The sequence below is a fragment of the Xyrauchen texanus genome, chromosome 36 (assembly GCF_025860055.1).
Source record: "Xyrauchen texanus isolate HMW12.3.18 chromosome 36, RBS_HiC_50CHRs, whole genome shotgun sequence".
Lineage (NCBI taxonomy): Eukaryota > Metazoa > Chordata > Actinopteri > Cypriniformes > Catostomidae > Xyrauchen > Xyrauchen texanus.
Window position 1 is genome coordinate 23095817 of NC_068311.1, and position 26500 is coordinate 23122316.

General features: G+C 37.5%; 1 protein-coding gene across 2 annotated transcripts in view; it reads right to left on the reverse strand.

The window, feature by feature from the left end:
- Nucleotides 1-6068: 6068 nt before the first annotated feature.
- LOC127629551 (huntingtin-interacting protein 1-like) overlaps nucleotides 6069-26500 on the reverse strand; it is a 69575-nt gene continuing 49143 nt past the window's right edge. For both annotated transcript variants that reach the window (XM_052106641.1, XM_052106642.1), the window contains exons 18-31: nucleotides 25032-25226; nucleotides 24734-24881; nucleotides 24533-24619; nucleotides 18822-18929; nucleotides 17903-18039; nucleotides 15914-16024; nucleotides 15730-15788; nucleotides 15433-15526; nucleotides 15213-15313; nucleotides 14985-15090; nucleotides 14747-14870; nucleotides 10704-10765; nucleotides 10505-10622; nucleotides 6069-9345 (exon numbers count right to left, since the gene is read on the reverse strand). In XM_052106641.1, coding sequence (XP_051962601.1) covers nucleotides 9344-9345; nucleotides 10505-10622; nucleotides 10704-10765; nucleotides 14747-14870; nucleotides 14985-15090; nucleotides 15213-15313; nucleotides 15433-15526; nucleotides 15730-15788; nucleotides 15914-16024; nucleotides 17903-18039; nucleotides 18822-18929; nucleotides 24533-24619; nucleotides 24734-24881; nucleotides 25032-25226 — 1452 coding nt within the window. In that variant the 3' untranslated portion in view covers nucleotides 6069-9343. The remainder of the gene's footprint in view (nucleotides 9346-10504; nucleotides 10623-10703; nucleotides 10766-14746; nucleotides 14871-14984; nucleotides 15091-15212; nucleotides 15314-15432; nucleotides 15527-15729; nucleotides 15789-15913; nucleotides 16025-17902; nucleotides 18040-18821; nucleotides 18930-24532; nucleotides 24620-24733; nucleotides 24882-25031; nucleotides 25227-26500) is intronic.

Here is a 26500-nt window from a genome sequence, read left to right on the forward strand (position 1 = left end):
CGAAAATGAATTATTTATTAACTGATAATCTGCCGTTTTACTGCCGTTTAGTGTTTATTTCACCAGGAAACTGACCCGATTCGTACAACAAACTACGTAAAATAATTTTGCAAAAATGTACGAAAGTATTGTAATGCGATTCTAGATTGGATAATGGTGCAATACTGAAAGAAAAGATTCACCCAAACATGAATTCTGTTATCATACTTATGTATACTCTCTTTTCCATACAGTGAAGGTGACTGGGGACACAGGCTTTCAAGCTCACAAAAATTACCAAAAAAGTACCATAGCAGTAGCCCATATGACCTGTGTGCTATATTCCAAGTCTTCTGAATCCATACTATATACAGTAGCTTTGCAATGGTACTTCTGTTTAATTTTTAGAGCTAGACAGACCCAGTTTCCATTCACTTTCATTGTATGAAAAGAGCAGCAAGGACATTCTGCAAAACATCTCCTTTTATGTTACACAGAAGCAAGAAACCTATACGTGTGAGTAAATCATAGAATTTTCATTTTGGCGTGAACATATACCTGCAGGAATATGCATGAAAATTGATTTTGTGAGCAGCATGCAAAAACCCATCCGTAGGATGTAAGTGTCTGGGGAGGTAATGAGTCAGCAGAAAATGGAAAAACAAAGAACATTGAGTGCACTCATGTTCTTGAAACACCAAGCTGCAGCAAGGAATGAAGGTGCTCCAAATGGTTCGGGTTCTGTTTATTGGCTTGTGAAAGTGCAGTCCTCAGGGAGAACTGTCTTTTTTGGCCAATGACCTCACATCTGCATCTGCCTTCTCATCCAGCAGCCGGGCTTTTATGTAATGCTTATCCTGGACAGAGAGACATTGGGTTAAAGGAAACCCTTAAATGGATAATTCATCCAAAATTCAAAATTCTCTCATCATTTGCTCATCCTCAGTGGAACACAAAAGGAGTTATTCATAGCAAAATGTTTTCCATCCAGTAAATGTGAATGGTGACTAAACCTGTCTGGCAAGATTTTCATTGAATAACAACTTTAATGTAATTTCAATGATGATATCCAACATCACTGTGACAGGGCGGAGGGCGGGGCCGGGTTGTGATTTTACACACCCAGTCCCTTATCAGGCTAATCAAGCCTCCGAGAGGGATAAAGGCAGACTGCGGACGGTGGTACGAGAGAGAATGTTTACGGGCAGCTGTCCGTCCTATTTGTGTGTTTGTGTCTTTTGGTTTATTTCTTCATTAAACTAATATTTATATTGTCAAGCCGGCTCTCGCCTCCTCCTTTATCCCTCTTGGAGGCTTAATTAGTCTGATAAGGGACTGGGTGTGTAAAATCACGACCCGGCCCCACCCTCCGTCCTGTCACATTCACATCTTTTAACCTATGATGAAACGTTTGAGCTTGTGAATTGAATACAAGCACAAATTAGAATTGAAAGCTTTGGCACTGGGGAATATTTCCAGCTAATATTGCTTCAAATTTGGTTTGTTCTTGTAACAAAGCCCTCATCTGGCTTCAGAAGACTTTTTATGATGCTTTTATGCCTCGTTTTGTCTGTTTTTTTTTACATCAACTTCACTGTAGTGGAGCAGCGTGAACATTCTTCAGAACATCTGCATTTGTGTTCCAGAAAATAAAGTCATACAGATTTGGAATGGCATAAGGGTGAGTAAATGGTGACTAAATTGTCATTTTTGGTAAACTATCCCTTTAAGGCACAGTTTGTGAGACCTCAATGGTAGGTTCCCTATTTCAAAGTGACCGTCCATCCCCACCCTTCCTCTTTCATCATGATGACGTTCAAGAGCATCTTTCCATAACCAATCCTTTATTCTTGACTTGGTGTTCAGCCCTTGTGGTGAAGAGAGCAGGCACTGCTCTGTAACCTGATGGAGTGTTAGCTGCAGAGGCTAAAAATAGCATATCTGTTAGTGAGTCAAAACTCTGCAGTAGAGACTGACGCAGAGACACAATAAACCGAGAATGCACAATATACAAATACTGACATGAGAAGAGCATGTGGAATATTGCAGTGAAATGTCAAAGTCCAATGATCTGATTGTGGAGTCTGGATAATTTTGGCTTGTTATTGAGAAACACAAAACTGTGCTTAAGTTATGATGCTTAATTTCAATACCATTTACATTTCACTACAGCATATATTTTAGAATATCTGTGGTAAACAAGCCCACTGGGAGGCTTAGCCTTTAACAGATCTGAACTATATTTTCCCTTTTGGATTAGGGATTGTGGTAATCGCTGCATTTGCTTAAGATTATACAGACTGATTTATTCCTGTGGTCTACATATATTCTGGCCCAGACTGTAGGGTGTGTATGTGGAGTACTCTTGTGATATTATGGAGGCATGTCACATTAATAATGTATGTGCATATTAAACACTATAAGATTTGTCTGTATCACAGTATATATAATATATAAAATGACATCATTTCTATATTGTAAGAAATATGAAGTAATAGACCTATAATTTAACAAATAAAGTACACATTCATCTGAAGGTCACATTAGCAGTACACTTGAGCACTCATTACAGAGTAATACACTTTTTACTGGACAGACAGACAGAGCAATACAGACAGACAGAAAGACAGACAGACAGATACAGTAGACAGACAGACACATGGATGGGTGGATGGGTGGACAGACAGACATATACAGTAGACAGAAAGACACATAGATAGATAGACAGACAGACATATTCAGTAGACATAATGACAAAAAGACAGACAGATACAGACAGACAGACAGGCGATAGATGGATGAATGGAAGGATGGATGGACAGACAGGGTGATACAGTAGACAGAAAGACACATAGATATATAGATAGACAGACAGACACAAAGACAGACATATACAGTAGACATAATGACAAAAAGACAAACAGATAGAGCAATACAGTTAGACAGACAGACAGATACAGTAGACAGAATGAAAGAAAGACAGACAGACAGATAGAGATACAGACAGACGGACAGACAGATACAGTAGACGGACGGATGGACGGACGGACGGACGGACGATAGATAGATAGATAGATAGATAGATAGATAGATAGATAGATAGATAGATAGATAGATAGATAGATAGATAGATAGATAGATAGATAGATAGATAGATAGATACATGGATGGATGGACGGATGGAAGGATGGATGGAGAGACAGAGTGATACAGTAGACAGAAAGACACATAGATATATAGATAGACAGACAGACAGACAAACAGATAGAGCGATACAGTTAGACAGACAGATACAGTAGACAGAAAGACACATAGATATATAGATAGACAGACACATACAGTAGACAGACAGACAGACAGATAGATAAGGCAGAATGACAGACAGACAAACTTGTATGAGCGCTGCAAGATCCTGTTTTTGTAACCCTGGAATCTCAGTAGTCCAGATTTTAGATTATCAGCATAATTGGTCTATGAACAGTCCGAGGTTCACTAATATACCCTAAAAAGTACATGTTGTCATCTTGTTAAACATAATATAAATTTTTACGGTTAATTATACAGAAAATCATACTTTTAACATTTAATTATTTCGTTTTTTTTTTTACATGTATTGTCTTTCAAATATAATAAAACTGTATATTTTAAGGTAACTACCTGTTAACCAATTAATGTTTTTTTTACTGTAGCATTTTTAGTCTTTTACCCCATAAAATATGATTTTTTTTTACAGTGTATTTCATGCACTACTGTCTTAAAAGAAGAACTCAAACTGGACAAAGAGAAAATTGACATTTTAGGCAGACTTTCAAAGAAAACACCATCTGAAACTGGGAAGTAATAATAATACTAAAAAAAAAATTATATTGTGCAAAAGAATTGAAAAAGATTGAGAGGTAAATGATAAGAAATGAGTATTATGGATGAAGTGATCAAAGTTTGTGGCATTGAGCTGTTGTTAGAAAAGCTTGGTTGGAAAATCCATGAGAAGTGTTCATGGACATCTGTGGGGAGTGCTGCAGTATGCAGGGGATGAAACTTCTGCTGAAGTTCTACAATAAACAGAACTTAAATGGGAAGAATACAGCTGTTAATTGAAATAGAAATAGTCAATTTATGATTAATTTATATGGCATTGTCTTTTGGAGAAGAAAGCCGAAAATTAAGCACTTCCCAATTAAGAGATATTACTGTTACAAACTTATAAATGATTAACATGCCATTTATTAATTACCCAATTCTGTCCACTAGATGGCATTATTTATACGTTGGAGTAATAATAACGTTTTCGTGGCAGGAAACTGCTGTTCTCTATATTACAAGCTTCAACTTACTGCATCAGCAGTTTACCATATTAACAGCAATAATGTTCTCATAACAATAAAATTAACATTGATGAATTTAAATGACATTAAATCTGAACTTTAGCATTGCTCAGACGCCTCATTTCGTACACTTGAGCTAGCTGGATAACACCTCATAGCAAACATTTACCTCCAGGATGTTTATAATCTTCTAAAGAGTTCTGACTAATCACAGTTCATACATTAAAAACATCTCACAATTAATTTCTCTCATCATTAGATACGGTGGCCATCATTTTGTGTTCCGTAGCCCATCTGGATTATTATCATTCATTTACGGTAAATTACAATGAGGTGTTAGTTATAGATTTAAAGATATAAAAGATACAAAATAAATAAATAAATAATAAAAATATATATTAAAACATCTCTCTTTACAAGTTTTATAAAGAAGTTTCATCGTCTCATAAAATTAACAAATCATGCATTTGTGGAGGACGTGACAAAAGGCATCAAGCGTTAAAGGGATAGTTCACCCAAATATTAAATGTATTATTTGCTCACCTTTATGACATCCCAGATGTGTACGACTTTCTTTTTTCTACATAACACACATAATGATTTTTTTGTATTATTATTTATTTTATTTTTTTAAGAATATTTCAGGTATGCAGGTCCACACAATGCAAGTGAATGGGGAAGCTCCAAAAAGGCAGCATAAAAGTAATCAAAGTAATAAAATTCCAGTGGTTTAATCCATGTCTTCTGAAGAGATCCAATCAATTTTGCATGAGAACAGACATTTCTGTTCTAACAGACACAGTTACTAACAGACACAGTAACTACATTTTCACTATAAATCTTGACAACAGCAGTCTCTAGTTTTCCAGCTTGATTACACTTCCAAGCACTTCACATTGACAGAGCGCTAGATGGCGCTATAGGAGGTGTAATCAAACTTGTAATTATGATCACCAAGGAGACCGCTGATGTCAAGATTTATTGTGAATATTTATAGCGGTCTGTTCTCACCCAAAACTGTTTGGATCACTTCAGATGACATGGATTAAACCACTGGAGTCTTATTGATTACTTGAATGAAAACCCCAAAATTAAAACTCTCTCTCATCAAAAGTGAATGGTGATATTCACAAAACAATACAAATAAAAATGGTGATATTCATATAACTATTTAATGTCCAAATGGCAATATATGCCTACATTTACTGACTAATAATCATATTCTCTCCATATTAACATTCTCAAACCACAAAAACATCTCTAGTCAATTGGCCTCAAAATTAGTAAATGTTACATCAAAGTATTATGTAGTGTCAGACTAGACAATGTAAAATGGGAGCTTCCCTGACCATATGGACAAGTTAACTCTAGTGGGATAATCTTCAACGTCAACACTGGATTTAGTGTGGTTCAGTCTACTTTAGTGTTGAACAAAGCATTCTTACATAACAGAATAACTCACCACATGCTTAATATGAATAATTATACATTGCATTGAAATATTTCCCCCTCTGGCCTCCGAAAACCACAGCATGGCAGACTGCTCTTGTCCCCATTTGGGTCACAGTATATACATCCAAACAAACAGGTAAAGCATACTAGGCTGGGGGGAAAAAAACAGCAGACCAGACCAAAAAAAAAAAAAAAAAGCTTTGCCAGGCTGGGAAACCAGCTGGACCATCTTAAATCATTGAAGACCAGCAAACCATATTAGGCTGGCTCAAGGTTAATGTGAAAAGACAAAACCACTACCAATTTGATCAATGAGTGAAATATTTATTTAAAAACTGAAGAAAAAAAAAAGAAAGAAAACATTTTTCACACATAGTTTAAGTATACATCATATAAAGTTATCTTCCAAAATGTTACTGAGCAAAAGTGAGAGGCAGTTCTGAGCTGTTAAGAATAGACAACCAAATCTAACCAGTAAAACAATCAAAACCAGATGTGATGACACTCCAAACAAACGGAAATTAAATACCCAGTGTCGGAACTTAGAGACAGTTCACCCAAAATTGTAATTCTGTCATCATTTACTCACACTCACGTTGTTCCAAAGCATCAGTGACCATTCACTTTCATTGTATGAAAACAATGCAATGAAAGTGATTGTTGACTGACATTAAACATTCTCACTAAGATTTCCCTTTTGTGTTCTACAGAGCAAAGAAAGTATATGGGTTTGTAACAACATGAGAATTTTCATGTTTAGGTGAACTATCCCTTTAACATAACGGCCAAAGCAGTGCAACAAGTGAAACAATATGAGGGTATTAAGACAACAACATAGAGACTTTACAGTATATATCATATCTCAGTCACACAGCATCCACTCAGAAACACAAATACACACAGATAACTGCAAATACAGACATTATATTAGTATTAAAATACACACACTCTCACGGTTTACCCAACTCATGTTGATATTGATTTAATAGGACCATAAACAAACCTTAAAAAAAATGGTCCTATTAAAAACCTCTAAAAATGGTCTAAGTACTGACTGGTAAGTTCTGATTTATGGAGAAGTTGAGGTTATCATTGTTTGTAGATGACTACAAGACTGTAAGTCCCTGTGCCTGAGCTCAGGTTTAGACGAGCCCTGGGGAGAGCTGTGCTGTTGGCAGACAGTTGTGGTCTACAAGGCTATGTGGTCTACATTGCTATAACAGAGGCTCAAACTCTGGTCAGACCTCTCTTGAACTGTTCACACATAATGAATCCCACAAAAACAGTCAAGAAATGTTATGGTTACATTTAACCCTAAAAATAAAAATAGTAAAAAAAAACTACATTGATTGATGAAAATGAAGCCTATTTTGGAACCATAAAGATTTACTTATTGTGACATTATTGTCATGAGCATTCCCTTATCCTCAACTGTTGGATTCTACTGTAATGTGTAAAAAATATTATTTAAACAAAAACAAATAAACCAAAAACCAGCAACAACAAATAATAATAAAAATAATAAAAACATTTTGTTCAAACAGGATGATTTTCATGACATTTTTATTTAATTAAGGTGTGAGATTTTGGTTTGCATTATAGTAATGAGAATTTGAGGGGAAAATATAAGGAAAATAATGGCACATAACAAATCATAATGGTCCTAAAAATAGTCTTTGTTCTTTAAGCAAGACATTTTTAGAGTAAATCATGTCCCAGACATTTCTTTGAAAGACTCACTCTTTCAAGGATCCACAAAGTTGGAAAATAGCGTGCTGGAAGCTCACAAAAACAAACAAACCACCAGAGCTGACAAAAGAAGCTGGCACAGGGATGGCTTCCTCTGTTCACACACCACACAGTTCTCTAGTGAATTCATTATGATCTCAGTATCAATATGCAATACCAAACTACAACTTAAAAAATCATTGTAACTAATGCTACTCAAAGATCAAGACTTAAAAGGTCTTTTGAGGGAATGTGATCCTTGACCCTTTTTCCCTTTGGAAGGCACAGACGTCTTTCCTAGCCTCGTGGTGTGTGTATGTGGAGCCGGAAGAAGACGACAGGAATGAACAGAGACTGGTAGTTATTAAATGGTTAATTAACCCTAAAATTTTAATTGTGAGATTATTTACTCACCCTCATGTTGTTCCAAACCTGTAAAACTTTCTTCATTGAACATGAGAAATTTAGAAGAATATTGACATGTTTTTTGGTGACTGAGTCTGTAAGTCCCTAATATTCTACCTAGCAGCTCCTTTTGTTATTGATGGAAAAAAAACAAGTCACAGATTTGGAACAATATGAGGGTGAGTAAATAAAGACAGAATTGTCATTTTTGCCTGAACTACCCCTTAAATTGCCTTTTCTCTAGTGTAAACCATGTAGGACCAGGAAACTGCTCCTGGAAAACCAAATATTGCTTTTCTGGACTACCAAAGACAGTCATACTGATACATTTTCAATGTGGTGCCTTATCTAAATGTGCTGAAGAAACTATGACCTAAACAGAGAGCTATTGAAAAAACAACGATCTCTAGGCGGACGTGACGTCACAAAACAGTCAGATCATTTTCAGTCATGGACTTGAAGTTGGTGAAATGCATCAGGATACAATTTAACCTAAAGATTATACATAAAACAATATATTGAGGAGTTTGACTCATGTCTTTCCCCCAAATGAACATGTTCGAACAGTAAAAAGCCTGTGGATTAGATCTACTAGGGTTTCCTTATTAATGCTTCGGGAACATAATCCAAGGAAAACTGAAAATATACAAATACATCAAAAATACAAATACATACGGACAAAGTGAGTCATACAGAGTTCTGTTGAGCTCTCAAAGGTTTGCTAGTGTTTTCCACAGTGGGTCATCATCTATAATGTCCAACACTGTCCCTTTTAGTCCATAGTCCAAAGACCCTCTTCTAGGGGAGACTAGGGAAGGCTTTGCCCCGGCGAGAGGGCTCTGGTTAGGGTTTGTCTATGTGACGGCAGCCCCCCTCTCACTGGAGGTCGGACTAATGCAAAGGTATGGATTCGAGAGGTGGAAGTCACACATTGCTGCTGTTTGTAAAGTTGATTCCGGAAGGGTCACAGCATAGTGTCAACATCTCCTGCAAATGGGGTGACTCACCCCTGTGCAATTAATTATGGGATGTGTGGTCTTAGGCGGCGACGGGATTGTTCTAAATGGTTGAAGGGGGGAAGGAGGGGTAGATTCTCTACACACAGCTGTTCCGTATAAGGAAGAAGAGGAAATAAAATACACAAGACAGTTCAGCAAGTACAGAAAGACTTCCTCTCTGTCCACAAGGTGGCGTGCCACACATTCCACATTCCATCTCCTTCCTCTCCCTTCATCACACAATGTCATCACACTCTTTATCTCCTCATTACACGGCAAAGGAGGGAGCAGGTTAGAAAAAAAGCACCTTTTATTTGGCTTTAATGTATAATACAAGAAAAAAAGAGAGTTAAAAGTCCAATAAAAAGGGAGAGTGGAAAGATATTGAGTGTATATAAAGATGTTAAGAGCCCTGTCTGTAAGTCTGATGCACAGAGAGAACAAGTCTCAACCCGTTCCTGTGGAAAAAAGAAAAGTGAGAATTAGCTCCATCCGAGCATACACGCCACACCCTTTGCACCACTAATTAGTTAGATCCTAAAAATGTCCTTCAACCCTGCTCACTTGGGACTAGGGATTTTCAAAATTCCAAACTTTCAAAACACTGCCTATACATCTGCATCTCTCGCTGAATGTGTTTTCGAGAGCATCGACAGGGGAGAAAACGGTGGAGGATGCCACAACTGTCACCCTCCGTGTGTTAATACGGCCCTGGACGCAATCCTATTTCAGCACTGACTGCACCTGCTTAAACTAGACTGCAGGTAGTTAGTGAATAAGATGCAGGTTTTTGTGCTGAAACATCACACGCAATTGCCGCAATTATTTAGTGAATTAATTCCTTAAATCTAAAAAAAAAAGCAATGCTCGTGATGGGACACTTCAAAAATTGCATGAGATGCGATGTCTGTCTGGATGTTAATAGTTGTAGTTGCACTGCATGCTTTAAAGAGGATACATTTAAAGATGCAACATTTCAAATAGGGAACATGCAACCTAATTAAATTGTTATATTTTTATATGCTAAGCATGCTAAACAAATCATCATTGATTATTGATGATCAAATGTTATAAATCATCGCAATGGGGAGGATCAGCTTTCTAATGACACTTAGATTGAGCTTCTAGTCCACTCAGAGGTTGAGATATTTTATGAAACAATGAGGGTGATGCATGAACTGAAAATTAGCCTGAATGTCTATGGACAAGCACATCTGTGAGGGCTAAAATGCATTAGAGCATCACCTACATTTAAGATCGGTATTTTTTTGATGGAACGTGATAGAGGAAAAAATATATATATATTTTGGAGGGAGATGCAGTGAACAGACCAGAATTACATATTTTTTTAATTCTTTAAAAAAGTTTTTTATTCTTTAAATTTGTAATTAAATGTAATTTTTTTGGCAATTATTTCACAGCATGTCAAAATGGCGAGCTTTTAAATTTGAGTGTCAAAAAAAAATAGCAGGCAGTAGCCCAAAAATGCCCCAGAGTTGAAGAGGTTAATTAGTATGCGTATGTAAATACAGTTGAGTGCGTAGGTTTTCTTCTAAATAAACTGATGGTTCTGTTAACAGACTGTTATTCAGGGTTGGGTGTAGTTGGTGATCTTACATTCCTCTTCTCCTCCCCAGCCCTCTGCCACACCAGCAAGCTCATAATGCTTCTTCCTCAATTCACCAAGTCGCTCCCTCTCTTTCTGCAGCCGGGTCTCCAGCTCCAAGACCAGAACCTGAGAGAGACATTAAAGGGTCAGATTTGTTCATGCTTACACAGAGATAATAGCTTAAGAGACAGGTTAAGACACACTCACCTGTGCATCCATCTCTTGTCTCTTAATCTTAGTGAGTGTTGTAGCAGAAAAGTCCATAGTATCTGAAACAAGAGAATTCCGCATCAGTCCATTCACTGTAGTACAAATTGAACAAAAGGGTTGCAAATCTAGTCACAAACTGAATGTGGTTGCAATGCTTGTCACTTGCAGTTCATGTGTACTATGGGCTTTGAGCAAGTAGACCCAGACGCTAAGGTTTTCACTACAGATGCACAAATACCATTTTTGAGTAGAGTAGGGGTGTAACGGTTCTCTGTAAAAAAACTAACACTACGGTTCGCCACCCACGGTTAGGGAAGCACTGGCACCGTGGTCGGTTCACATCACGTTTAATGACACATTTGGAGCACAAGTTTTGGTCAGGAAAACGAAGCATCAAACAGACAGGCACAGTTACACCCTCCGCTAATGCACCTGAATGGATCTGTATACGGATACGCTCCACCTGTGTTTCATGTGGGTCAACTTGATGACATCACTGTTCTGCAAGCTTTGTGTGTAGTTGAAAATGGCAGGTGGAGAAAACAAAACGCTGATAGAGAAGCCCCCTGCGTTTCTCCTTTCTGGGAACATTTTGTTTTTGCAGTCAATTACAACAGCGATGGTCAAAAGATATTTACAAAACAGGCACTGTTTGCAGACATTGCTCAACACGAGTGCTGTATACTGGTAATATGTCAATAATGCATGTTTATTTAAAACGTGCACGCAAGTTCTTCCTGTTTCCTAACGCGGCTGTAATTTATCACTAGCATCAATAATGCGCTTTGATTAATGGCATTAAGATGCCGTTATAGTAATACATTGTTACATGATTAATCATTTACGCCAACATCACCCAGGGAAAGAGCCACAGGTAAGCCGAAACTGCACATACGCCCTTTCATTTTTAAACAGGCACTCAGTGCTAATTCGGACAGACATGAAACAATAACTAAAGCGCTTGGGTGTTCATGTGGGATTTCCATGTATGATTAAAATACTCAAGCAGCATTATCACAACATCCCTTCTCGTATGCATTCTGATAGCAAATGGAGGCAACTGATTCTCCACCACCCGGATTGAGGGGAGTAAACGCGCCACCACAAGGACCTACTAAATAGTGGGAATTAGGCATTCCCCAGCAAGGTTATTCCTTTTATAGTGATGTACAGCTTTCGATTATTGAATATGTTGAGATGAGTATGAAGTGCACTTTATGTTGATGCATGTAGTACAGGTATTAAGATAAAATGTTGATTTAGTAATTAGAGAAAATAATTTTGTTTATTATTTTAGTAAAGGACCCTGACAAAAATTAACCATGGTTTTACTATAGTAATATTGTAGTAACCATGACTGCAGTCACCATGGTTTTCTGAGCAGAAATCATGGTTTTGATACAATTAAACATGGTTTTATAACAGTAATACTGTAATTTCCATATAGTAACCATGATTTAGCTATATATTTGTAACCATGACAGAAACCATATTAAATTGTGGTTACTATTATTGTACTACAAATTCCATGGTTAAATTATGGTTACTGTTGTAAACCATAGATTGGTATTTAAGGGCAAACCTGTACAAGTGTTTACCAAATAGATTAGTATTTGGATTTGGAAGTAATATCTTTTTTTTTTTAACAAAGCAAATACGTTTTGTACAGAAACTGTAACCCTTAAACTGTAACCCTATAAAAACCGAACCATGAGTATATGTATGCCATTCTATATGTATTTGATATCATAAAATAGCTAATATCAGTTTTCAGTAATTCAAAATTGCAATTCAGGAGGCCTGGGTATCTCAGTGAGTATTGACGCTGACTACCACCCCTGGAGTCGCGAGTTTGAATCCAGTGTGTGCTGTGTGACTCCAGCCAGGTCTCCTAAGCAACCGAATTGTCCCGGTTGCTAGGGAGGGTAGAGTCACATGGGGTAACCTCCTCGTGGTCGCGATTAGTGGTTTTGTTGTTTGGCTAAAAGTGACAAAAATCAACTATGTTTTCATCCAAGGATTTATTGCGGAAAAAGTTTTAGCACATCAAAATAAAGCTGATGGAAATGCACATTATCGCTAAAATGTTACAAATGTCGAAATAATATTTTTCAGTTAAATCAAGCACATAATCCAAGTTGATACATCAAATGTTGCGAAAAAAAAGTTTGGAATTGCCATTTATGCAAATATGTAGTGTCACATGACAGAGTTTGCCCCAATAGTTAACCTGTGTTAATCATGACAATAGTATTGAAAGCCAATTTATTGTACATGATTATGGATTGATCTTTACGGCATATAGAGCCGATCTGCAAACGTGACACTTCCAGGAGTGCAACACAAATATCCTGTGCACGTTGAACAAATAAATGGCCACTGTTTGCTATTAATTTAAAATTGCAGTATCCATCCATTTATTAATTAAAGTTGCTTGTCCACACCATTCAGAATAATAGACGTCAGTCATGGAATTAGCCCACAGTACAAAAAACATATCATTTCTGTGCATAAAGTTGTTTTAAATTAAAAATAAATACACAATACTATTTATTTTGGAACACTTGCAGCCCAATTCTATTAAATTGTTTAGTTTACTTTTGAAAAAATGCCGTCAAAATTCCCTGTATTAAACTAAATAAATTCCCAAACGAAAAAAGCATTAAGAAAAAAAGGAATTACCAAAATATTTTTTGGACCTATATATGCCTTTTCTTTTCTCAAACTTTATTTTAGCTTTACCCTGTTCTGTAGATGAATAAAGTTGGATGAATGACGTTCTCAGAATGTTCTGCACTTTTTTCAAGACTATAAACTATCAGAACAATTTGTCCAATGCTGAGTTCAATTTCAGAAAACAAGCTTTTGAACATTTTAAAATGTTTAAATATTTTAAATCTAACCCACTTTACCTAAGATCGCATTTACTGCTTCTTAAGAAAATATAAATTTGCATTATGAAGCTATAATAAATTTTAGATGATAATCAAGTTCAGTTGGTCGTTAAAAGTTGTTGGAGAAATATGCGGGACATAATGCAGTTGTGATGGCGATGCTTTTGATTAGATGCTTTCGGGTTGGAACCAGTGCCAACCTGCGATAGGTGCAACATCAGGACCAATATTACAGTCCTATTAGAAGGACAACTGCTCCCTTTTGATTGCTTTTATTTGTGAAATTAAAATGATAGTAAACTGGCTAATTTTAATGAATTGTCTCAATAATCTCCCCATTTTACCAAAACTTCAGAGGAAAAAAAATTAGGGACATCTGGGAGGCGAATTAGCGATAAACACACATTTCAGAATGGAAACTTCTTCAGGGCAGATTTATTTTGCGGTAAACCAAAACTTATGCGACAACGTCTTTTTTTTAGGCATGACGTCATCACGCACACACTTTTTATCGATCAAAGGTCATTTGAATGGAAACGGGCAAAAGGTGGCAAATTTCACTTTGACCATAATAAAATAGCACGAAAGGTGGATGGAAACTAGGCTAATGACTCACTCAAAAAATGATTTTGCTGCATGTTCAATTTACTTAATTAAAATGAACAAAAGCAACACAATTCTAGAACATTTTGTCACAACTTGATTTTGTTTATTCTATCCATTTAAATTTGTAAAATTAGTTGGGATTACATATTTTTTGTGGTGTTAATGTAGCATTGATGTAACTAGATTATTTTATGTTTTTTTGTGCAAGATAAATATATATAATTATGATGATGATATTTAGAAGAGCTTCTATTCTAATGGAATTTTGGGGGTTACAATTATGGAGAAGAGTGGAGCTTGAGCTATGAGGACAGATGAGGACAGGTATATAAATCGCACATGAAATCGATTGCTCCCTTCGTTGAGCAAAAAAGAGAGAGGAATGTGTGCTGCTTGGTCATGTCTGTATCTCTGGAGGACACCACGTTTGGTCATCTTTAGAGGAACTTAATGTGTCGAAAGACCTGCACTAAACCCTAGGCCATGGTTTGAACCATTAAAGACAGGAGTATATGCTATAGATAACTAACAACCACTCACCCGTGTCCTCAATCTGAGACTTGCCGGACTTGGTTGATGCCACGACACCTGCGGTTGCCTGGGTGACCCCTTTGGAGGCCTGCCGCAGACGGGTAAGGTTTGCACTGTCCTTGTCTGCTTTCACCTGATGATAAAAAGCACAAAATGTTATGTTTGCAACCACATGGTGCCATTGTATCACTTTATGAACATGGTTAATTTAGTTGTCAATGTTGCTGGTGATCTGTTTATGGTGCACCTTAGATGCTGCTACTAGCTGGGCTGTGCTGGCGGCGATCTCATGCGAACAAACCATCAGCTCCTCGAACTTGCCCTTGCCCTGCACCACCTGATCAGCTGCATCACTGCAGAAAAACAGCCAATATACAACCATCAAACACTTCTACAAAGGGCCATTCACAGCTTTATACCCGGGTTCCCATCGATTGGCATCCGATCGGATTTTAGAGCAGCCTGAAATACTTACACCAACATTGTGGCACCCCAGCCCACAGCCTTGGAGGCAGAAATGAGACCTTCGGTCCATCGAGAGTTCTTGGCATAGAACTCTTTCATAGATGCTGCCCCCTGTAAACACAGTAGATTTGTAATCACTGTGACAATGGTTTAGTCCACTTAACAGGCTGCTTTGTCCTCACAGCTACCTCTTCTGAGGTTTCATTAAATTGTTAAAAGTGTTCACTCACCCTGCCGCTCTCCACTATATCCCTCTGCAGGTCTTTGGAGGACAGCACCAGCACTCTGATGGCCTGCATGAGATCTGTGCAGGACGCCAAGATCCTGCAGGGAGCGACAGAGGGCAACACTTAAACACATTCAGGCCTGTCTCATATGCATCGGGGTGGGTCAAAGAGAAATATTGGGTCTCATGTATTTATTTGACCAGGGAGTCCCCAAATCCACTGACGACAACCTATTAAGTATGTTATAGTGTGGAATTGCATATTGTAAAAACATTTTTTGTATTCACAAAACCAACTGACCTTTCATTGACTTCCATTTTGATTCCAGTATCAACCTCCCTGGACTTATTGAGCATTTCCTGTTGAGAGTGAAAGGGGAACATTTTACACAAGAGATTAAGCATCATGAGTTGATCAGAGTTCTTTATGCTTAATGAAGCATCTGTTTGTATGGCACAGATATAGCAGAGAACTATCCAAATACCTCAATCCTGGCCGCAGCCGACTCCACAGCTGCTGATGTGGCCGCCATCTCCTGTTCCACCAGATCTCCCAGCTCCCCTTGCTGCAGCTCCAGACCCCGTGGACGCAACTTCTGCTCAGAGAAAACAGATAAAATAAGCAAGAAAAATAGGCTATGTTCAGAATAGCATAGAGGAGACTGTAGCTAGTTGTCACACAGGCTATATCTAAGTAAATGTAAGATGTGCAGTCAAAAGCATATGTGTTATCTCTAGAAGTTTTCAAACACCAAGTTCAAAGCTCTCTTAAATTAGAAAAAATTATAAAATACATTAACAATAAATTGTCCTCACTGCCCAGTAGGTGGTGATTTGCACAAAGAATGTAAATTGCCAAAAAAAAGAAGAGGAATGTGATAAATTAACCACATTTATCATATCACTTCTGAAAACATGGATTTAACCCTTTAAATATGGTTTTAGTGTCAGGATGGGGCATGCTATGTTTTTTGTTTTTATCAGGGCAGACTGTCACATGTAAATTAAATGTCATAAATTCCTACAATGTATAAATTACAATTACATTTTTTGGTCAAAACAATGTGGTGTACTAAAGCTTTATACATTTAGCATTGTTTAATGCAGATTAAAAAAAAATTCACATACCATTTATTTTTTAAAAATAGGTAATATACAGAAAGGGATGGGTCAAGCTGAGACGTTTAGAGACGCAACTTCTCTAAGATGATTTTAGTGTGCTGACAGCAGTTTGTGCTTTCGCTATCAGCCTGTCGGCATTGTAAATGCTCTTCGAGAAGTGCGTCTCTAAATTCATCCTATTTAAAGCACTGCTGCTACAGCAATCGAAGATACGTTTGTGAAACAAACCGCCTTCAACAAATATTTCGAGACAATTACTGTCAAGACTTCAAATTGCCTGCTGTGAGCAATGTTAACGTTTTCATGCATAATCTGTAGGTCTCTTTTTTATGTGTGATCTATGACAGGCTGTAGATTTTCAGCCTATATATTTGTCAAATAATGAATGGCTGCATGTTCTTGCATTTCAGTCAGTTTTGAAGATGAGAACACATCCTATATGAATGCATGTCCTTAAAGGGATAGTCCACCCAAAAATAAAAATTCTCTCAGTATTATCTCACCCTCATGCTGAAGATTTTTGAAGAATATCTCAGCTCTGAAGGTCTGTAATGCAAGTGAATGGTGACCAGAACTTTGAGCCTTCAAATATAATTTAAAGGCATAAAAGTAAACCAAACGACTCCAGTGGTTTAATCCATGTCTTCAGAAGTGATATAATGGTGTGGGTGAGAAACAGATAAATATTTAAGTCCTTTTTTTACAATAAATCTCCACTTTCACTTTCTTCTTTTGCTTTTGGAAATTTGCATTCTTCATGCATATGCCTTATTGGGCAGGGAGGATAATTTATAGTTAAAAAGGACTTAAATATTGATCTGTTTCTCTCCCACACCTATCATATCACTTCTAAAGACATGGATTTAACCACTGAAGTCTTAAGGATTACTTTGATGTAATTTTTGAAGGTTCAAAGTTCTGGCCACCATTCACTTGCATTATAGGGACCTACAGTGATGAGATATGCTTCAAAAAATCTTTGTGTTCAGCAGCAGAACAAATGTCACATCTTATGGAATGCCATGAGGGTGAGTAAATGATGAGAGAATTTTTATTTTTGGGTCAACTATCCCTTTATGACCAATTAGTCAACTAGTTGCTCAGACAACCTCTTGACTACTCACTTGTGAAAATATGTAATATGTAAATATGCATTAAGTAGCTGTGATGAGGAGGAGGGCGTGTCCGGGCCATGAGGGTGCACGGTCCGCCCTCCTCCTCATCACAGTAGCATGCTAATATTCCATTCTGAACAAAGTCATAATGTACTACCCTACAAAGCCAAAACGCAGTAACTATAGCAAGACTGAAAATGAGAGAAATTGTTTTTTAACAACTGGCGGCACACTCACCTCCCCCAAGGCCATTACTGTATCCAGTGCAGCCCTCAGGCAGCTGCAGTCTGCCTTCCCCATAGACTTCTGCTCTTTGAGCAAACAGAGCAATGCCAGGGCCTCTGCGCCACACTCCTTAATGTTGTCTGCCAACGCTGCCCACAGACAAACACAAAAAGCACAGAGCAGTCAGACGAGCCATCTGTCACCTGCAGACACTTCACATAAACTTGGCAGATGCACAACTCGCATTTCCTGCCATGTACGACCGTAACGTGCTTGTGTGTGTGTGCGAATCGCACAATTGCAATTTTGAGAAATGTCATCTGTCTTTAAATCAGCTCAATCTCAATGATCAATCCTCCAGTTGCTGAGTAATTAACAGAAGCACAGTGACACTAATGACCTTTATGATGTATAGAGACTGACTCGAAAAGAAAGCCATTTTCTTGGACTTCTTCTATAAGTAGACAGCAATGCTATCAAATATTCTAGCAGCTTAAAGCTGCTCTTTATAATAGAAATGACAGTTATGTTGTCCATTAAAAATTAATAGTTCTGCTACTGGATGTCATTACAGTGTTCTTGTCGACAGATAAAATACATGATGTAGTAAGATTTGTCCCAAAACCTAGTGAGCTGCCTTGTTGCCTACAGACTATATAGGCAGCTGCCTTCTAAAGCCTAACGTATACTTCAGTTTTCCACGTGCTGCTAGATCTCACACACAGTGTTCACAATATTGCACAGCTTCTCATAAATTTATGATATATTATTCCAAACACTGTAAGCTTTAGTTAAATTAGGCTGACAATCAAGCATGTTGAATGTTTGCACAATGAAGTATTTGCATAGAATTGGATCAGTTAATCTGATGTGATGACTGCCTCATTTGGTTGTTTCCATGGCATTTGGGTGATTAGCGTCTCATGCTCACCATCAGCTTGTTCCACTGGCACCATGTGGGAGGTGGCGCTGCCCTGCACAATGACATCGCCCACCAGGTGGGCAAATTGAGTCACTGCCCGCACCAGCCCAGACACATCTATCACACACAGAGAGGAAAATCAGAGTGTGAAATGGTATATGATCCTATTATTTTTTTTTTATTTTTTATCACAAACAGCCTTATTGAATTAATGTCAAAAAAAGACAATGCAGCAGAATGAATGCATTCTTGTTACTCTTGAATATCTCTTTTGTACGTAGATTTTTAAAGGTATTACATTACTAGCATGTTTCTGTCTCTCTCAAGTATCGTGTGGTTCATTTCAGCGAAACGTTTGGTTGCAGGTTGCGGCAAAATGAAGGCGAGTAGAGAGAGAATCTACACAAATAATGAAAATTCTGGCTCCGCCATATGCATATTTCCAAATCACAGAATGGCAGGGGAAGACTTTACCTGATATGTTTTGGTGAGGTTCAGGGGTAGGGTTGTTTTATAATTTCTCCAACCAATCAGGTAGCGCTGTCCTGATGAATATTAATGAAATGACCAATCAGGTATTGCTTTCCTCATGGATATAAATGACTCTTCCCCTTCCATCCTATGTTTTGGAAATTCAGGTTAGGGTTAAGTTTAAATTGTGCATAGTAGATCTTACTATAATAGAATTATGAAAAAGTAGATCTCATGCCATTGAAGTGTGAGCACCCTGGTTTAAAGGAATATTCCTCAACAACATTTGAGGCATATTGTTAATTACCAAAATCTGACTCATCCCTTATTTATTTGATAAAAAGACATAAAAAGGGGCCAGTCCATAAATGTTAAACACATTTCAAAACTATAGCCAAAAGACATAAATATCATTTGTGTTAACACACTTTTAGTGTGAAATCAGGGATGTTGCAGTGTTTACCACATTACAGTGTTTACTTGTGATACGTTATGACAACAAAGTTGTATTGTTGGATATAACTTGCACTGCTAAGGTTACTAAGTGATTTTATCACACTAAAACATGTAAACGTGTACATCTTGTGGCTGTGTGTAACGTTTATGTGTGTAACGTTTATGGACTGGCCCCATTCACTTTCATTGTAAGTGACTTACTGTAAAGGTGATTTTTGCTTCTCTTTAAAGGGATAGTTCACCCAAAAATGAAAATTCTCTCATCATTTACTCATCCTCATGTCATCACAGATGTGTATTACTTTCTTTCTTCTGCTGACCATAAACAAAGATTTTTAGAAGAATATCTCAGCTCAGTAGGTCCATACAATGCAAGTGAATGGTGACCAGAACTTTGAAGGTCCTAAAAGCATATAAAGGCAGCATAAAAGTAATTAATATGACTCCAGTGGTCGAATCCATGCATTCAGAAGCAATATGATAAGTGTGGGTTAGAAACAGATCAATATTTAAGTTGTTTTTCACTATAAATTCTCCTCCCTGCCCAGTAGGTGGCGATATGCATGAAAAATGCTAATTGCCAAAAACAAAAGAAGAAGAATGTGAGATTGAATGTGGAGATTTAGTAAAAAATAAATAAAAAGGAATTTATGGATTACTTTTATATGCTTTTTGAAGCTTCAAAGATCTGATCATCATTCACTTGCAATGTATGGACCTACAGAGCTGAAATATTGTACAAAATATCTTTGTGTTCAGCAGAAAGTCACACACATAAGGGATGGCATGAAGGTGAGTAAAGGATGAGAGAATTTTCATTTTTGATTGAGCTATCCCTTTAACGAGGGAGGAGTTAAAATTGCATTTTGTGGTCATCAATGGCCACAAAAACTGATGGTTTAGCTTATACTGAACCCAGAATATTCTTTTTTTTTCCATTTTATTTTGAACATTCATACAATCATATAACATATTTCAATTTAAATATAGTGCTTGATGCAATCATAAAGTGTCTTTGCAATATAAAAACAAGAACAATTGCTTGATGGGTATTAAATGTAAATTGCATTCCAGATTTGTTAAGTTGTTTCAAAGTATAACTTTGTTTCCCTTTTTACAAAAAAAAAAAAAAAAATACAAAATTGAAATAGTAACCATATACATCCAGGGTCGGAACGTGTGGTCTAATTAAATTCCATCCAGAATAAACTCAAGCGACTTTCATTGAAGTCATTATTTGAGAATAAACGTACATCTATATGCATGTAGATATTAAACCCACATACATATATATCCACATTAACACACACACACACACACACACACACACATCTTTCTATATATCTATATACATACATAATAAACATATACATCTATCTACATAATAAACTACTCCTATTTATGTGTAGCAGCAAAATCAGACCTTCTTTCTGATACATATACAACCCATTTCCTCCATTTTTCCAGGAACACATCCTTCCTTAAATTAACATCATATTAATCTCTATGGTCACATCTATCAAGTTATCTAATGTTGGTCTCTCTCTCTTGTTTTAACCATTTACATGTAATTGCCTTCTCATGGCTGCCAATAGCACACCCATCAGGTATTTATCTACTGATACTATATCTGAACATACTCAACCAAAATAAAGTCATTTGCTTTCTAGAGGTACATCCCTTCTAAAAATACAAGGGCCTCCTGTATTTCTTTCCAGTATTCTTGAATATGTAGACATTCCTAGAAAATATGATAATGGTTTGCTTCATTACATCCACAATTTGGCCAACATTTTGGAGTGCTATTAATAGTATTGAAATGATTTTGTATGCCATTTTAACAAATATGTATTTTTTATATTTGCAGGGAGGGTTATAATTATATTAAATTATTATCATATATATGTTTTATAAATATTTAATCTATATCCAGAAAGAGGGCCAGAATTCTGAAATTGTTTCCCGATTTGAGGTAAGGACTTGGTTGGGTCTCCAAGATAAATCAATACATCATCTGCATAGCAGGCTATTTTGTGTTCCACTCCTTTAATATTAATAACTTGAATTATTTTATCCTGTCTGATGCTTTGTACCAAGGGTTCCAAATAGAGTGCAAATAGCTGAGGGGACCATGTGCATTCTTGCCTTGTATCTCTTTCCAAAGTAAATGATTTTGTATTGATAAATAACCATTAATCTTTATTTTTGCAGTCGGTATATCATAAAGTACTTGTATACTTCTGATTATAGTTTCATGAAGGCCAAATTTGTGTAGAACCGTATAGAGATAGGTCCAGCTAACCAAATCAAAGGCTTTTTCAGCATCTAAACTTAGAAGCATTGCTTTTAGTTTATTTCTCCTAATATGGTTCATAACGTGCACCTAATATTATCCAGTGTCTGACGCTGAGAACCCAGAATATTCATCTAAATGTTTTCATTTGTTCAGATGTTTTTAATGAACTGGTAAAAAAAAAAAGATTCACCAATCCTGAGTCATCACTATATAGTGTTCACTTTATGTAGATAAATAAACATTTAAATACTGATGTTCATTACTTTGTATTTGATTAAGTTTTAGTCTTTTATGTTATTTGTATTTAGTGTAAATTTGTGTTTGCACACAAATTACAATTTTGTTGCTGTTACCCTAAGATACTTGTTGTTTTTGTCCCAGAAAAATACTAAAAGTTTTACAAATTATGTAATTTGATAATTCATTTTCTAAAAGATTGTTTGTTTGTGTATGATTTAATGCCATGCCAGCTTCCATGGTGAAAACCAGGTTAAAATGTAAAGAAAATGTAATAATAGCCTTATATAAGGTTTTTAAAACCTATTAGAAATGGATTCTGGTCTGGCTTTGCTAAAAAAAAAATTCAAAAATGTCTTATCTATATTTACTGACTACATTTACACTGACTTAAGAAAACAGTTTATTTCAGGGATTTTGCAGAAAGCGCCGTTCTGAAACATCATGTAAATGAGAATGCCAGTTTCCTGGGGATTAAGAGAAAGCGGCTTAACACACTTGAGATTCTCCCAGAGAAATCGTCATAATTTGACCATGTAAACACAGAAGCGTCGTTCTGACAGGTTTTTGAAGTGTGCGCGTGCGCTTGAACAGGCCGGATAACAAACATCATAGGATGGAGTCAACACAGTAGAAATAATTCAACATTTCTGGGAGTACAGTGGTAAAAGCACACACACACAATAAACTATACCTATTTACACCACTGAGCCAAAACATTATGCCTAATATGCTGTTGGTCCTCCACGTGCTGCTGAAACAGCACCGACCCACTGAGGCATGGACTCTACAAGACCCCTGAATATGTCCTGTGGTATCTGACACCAAGATGTTTGCAGCAGATTCTTCAATTCCTGTAAGTTGTGAGGTGGAGCTGCAGTGGTTCAGACTAGTTGGTCCAGCACATCCCACAGATGCTCAATCGGATTGAGATCTGGGGAATTTGGAGGCCAGGGCAACACCTTGAACTCTTCATCATGTTCCTCAAACCATTCCTGTACAACATCCTGTCACCGGTTTGTGGTTTGTCCCTCCTCAGACTACTGGTACTCATAACTGCTGACCGGGAGCACCCCCACACGCCTTGCCGTTTCAGAGATGCTCTGACCCAGTCAACTGGCCATAACAATTTGGCCCTTGTCAAAGTCGGTCAGGTCTTGACTTCAGCTCATTTCTCCTGCATTCAACATAATGACTATGAGAACTGATTGTTCGTTACCATCTAATCTCCCAAGAACTTGACATGTGGCCTTGTTAGGAGATGATCAATGTTATTCACTTCAACTGTGAGTGGTCATAATGTTTTGGCTTGTCAGTTTATACACACCAGTGTAAAAACAAATCGAGGGTCCCCCATGTTTGCTTATATACGCTAGTACATTGGAGTAATCCCAGAGTTTTACGTAAAAGGGAAACCCCACTATTGAATTCTACTACAGGCTGCGATGCAAAGTTAAGGAAACAAAAACAGCAACAACTCTGAAATATCTGGAAATAAAGCAAAGCAACAGAGAATTAAAAAGCAAAGTGTTGGATGCCATGTTTGTTATTTAGACAAGCGTGGCAGGGAAATTATGTTGCTGTGAAAAAAGCTGCTTACTGACTGAGCCGCATGCACAGTATATAGGAGTTAAGGGTGCGCTGCTTATACAGTGCATGTAGACCGGAACACTGCTTTCTCGCAATAAGCTGCTTTCTGGTGTCCATGTAAACGTAGTCACTGTCTCAATAAATAGCATTACGCACATCCATACGCTGATAACTATCAAAAATATACTTATTCAAAAAATCAGACAACGCAGGAAAACTGTTTTATGAGATTTGAAATCATCCGATTATTCTCTGCCTTTGGCATCAAAACATCAATGGGCATGCACACAACACTTGCGCACATTGGATAGTTGGTAAGAACATCAGTAAAGGTGTTTGCATTCAATGCAAAATCAGGGTAATGGTCAAAAATCTATGGGCCGTTCGGTTTTTAACCTTACCCAGAGAAAGGAATGCAATTTAAGGTGTTCACATGACAACGCAGGTTGTCAGCTTATTAAGCACGTTCAAAGTGACTACCTACTTTTTGACAGTAGCATGTAGTGTATTGAACTACTTTTTCAAAAGCATAGCTTGACTGTTGAACTACTTTAAAATTATGAGTAGATTGTATCTTTGCAAACTACAGTTACAAACTGGCTTCCCCAACACTGGTGGAGTGAATGGTACATTAATGAACAATAAGAGAGTGTGTGTAGATGTAATTCACCTGTGTCATCTGATACAAAACTGTCTCTGGCCGACTGCAACCTCTCCACACAATCAAGGGCCACCTGGCACCTGGACACCAGGTAATCTACACACATGAGGACATGTACTTTAATATTTATTACTCTTTCACAGAGCAGTTCCTTTCCTGCTGTATGATGTCATTGGTGGGCAAGGTGGGTAAAGTGAGCTGGTGACTGACCGGCGGAGCTGGTACAGCTGATGTGTGCGGGGTCCTCCAGCTGACACAGACTGTCCTGTACGATCCTCTCTGCCTCCTCCAGAGCTCCACATAGAGCCGCCCAGCGCAGAGAGACCAGCTCACTCTCCAGTGCCTGCTCACGGCTCTCCTATAGACAGCCAGACAGACAAGGATACAAGGTGTATAAGTGATGATCCTAAACAAAACAAAACCTTTGCACACAATTTCTTTAAAAATATTATATCCCCAGAGGTTGTGCTCCAAAATTTTTGATTAATGCACCATCTGGATATCCCACCTTCTCATTGAGTTGATTCTGCAGGGCTTCAGCAGCTTTCACACCGCTCTCCCTCTCAATGGTCAGACTGCTCTGCACACGCTGTAACTCCACCCCCAAACCTGCAAGCTCCACCTCCTTCTGAGATACAGTATCCATAAGCCCTGCCTTCTCAGCCTCTAGAGCAGAAAGCTGAGTACTGAGCTGCTCATTTGACTAGAGGGAAAGAGAGAGAGGGAGAAAAATTGAGTCCAAGACTTTACCATGGGAAATACGTGACTTGCTTTCAATCAGAGAACAAGCAAGAAATAGAATGATGAGAGTTTGACAGAAATTAAACAGAGGCAGTGATCTAATAATAAACAATAGTTATGTGGTTAAAGGGTAACTAAACCCTAAACCAACTTTTTTTAGTTAATGATCTGTAAGCATGGGGCTTTATTAGTACTGGTCATTGATTCAAGTAATTTTTTTGACATTTGTGTATAAAGTGTTTTAATTCTACAATATATGGTGTAAAAACGTCTGAGTGCTGCCCTCTTCAGGTTGAACGGTGGCTACTGCAGTTGAATTTTCCTATTGGCTGTTGCGGTACTTCGTGACGTAAGCGGTGACAGCTGACGTAAGCAGGTTCCAGCTCACCAGGCCAGATTCATGTACATGTCGTCTTACAACCGTGTGAGGAATAATAATAACATAGAGTCTGACAGCAGCTGTCAATTAATCCGTCACTACGAGTCTCAGGTGCCCCCCCCCGCTCAGCCCCGCACTCGGTTCGTTCCCTCTATCCCCGCCGGGGTCTGCCCACTTTTCCTGCATTTTCAAATATTTCTAGTGGGTGGAGTCTGACTCTGAGCAGGTGTTTAGTTACCCTTTAATAGTTCTTAAAGCGAAACACATTTGAGTGTAATGTTAATGGTGGTCTTTAATAAAAAAAAGATGGGTGAATACAGCATATGATCTTTTCTGTTGATATTTGTGCATTTCTTTACGTGATCTTCAGAGCAATGGAGCGTCTTTGAACAAATAAAAAAAAATGGGGTTTCCTGTCCTGGCTAAAATGTTACAAACGGCAATTTCAACTCAATTAGATATGTTAGAGCAGAAATGATAATTCTCTCATCATTTACTCACCCTCATGCCATCCCAGATGAACCTGACTTTGTTTGTGTTCAGCAGAACAAAGAAAGATTTTTTGAAAAAGCGCTGTTGGTCCATACAATGCAAGCGAATGGTGACCAAATCTATGAAGCTTCAAAAAGCAAAGGAAGGCAGCATAAAAGTAATCCATAAAACTCAAGCGGTTTAATCCATGACTTCTGAAGCAACCTAATCGATTTTGGGTTAGAACAGATCAAATAAAAAAAATTTTTTACTGTACATCTTGCTATTGTACTCTCTAGGCAAAATCATGATTTCAAGCACGATTACACTTCGTGCTTGATGCATGAGCAGAGCGCTAGATGGCATTAGGAAGTGTAATCAAGCTT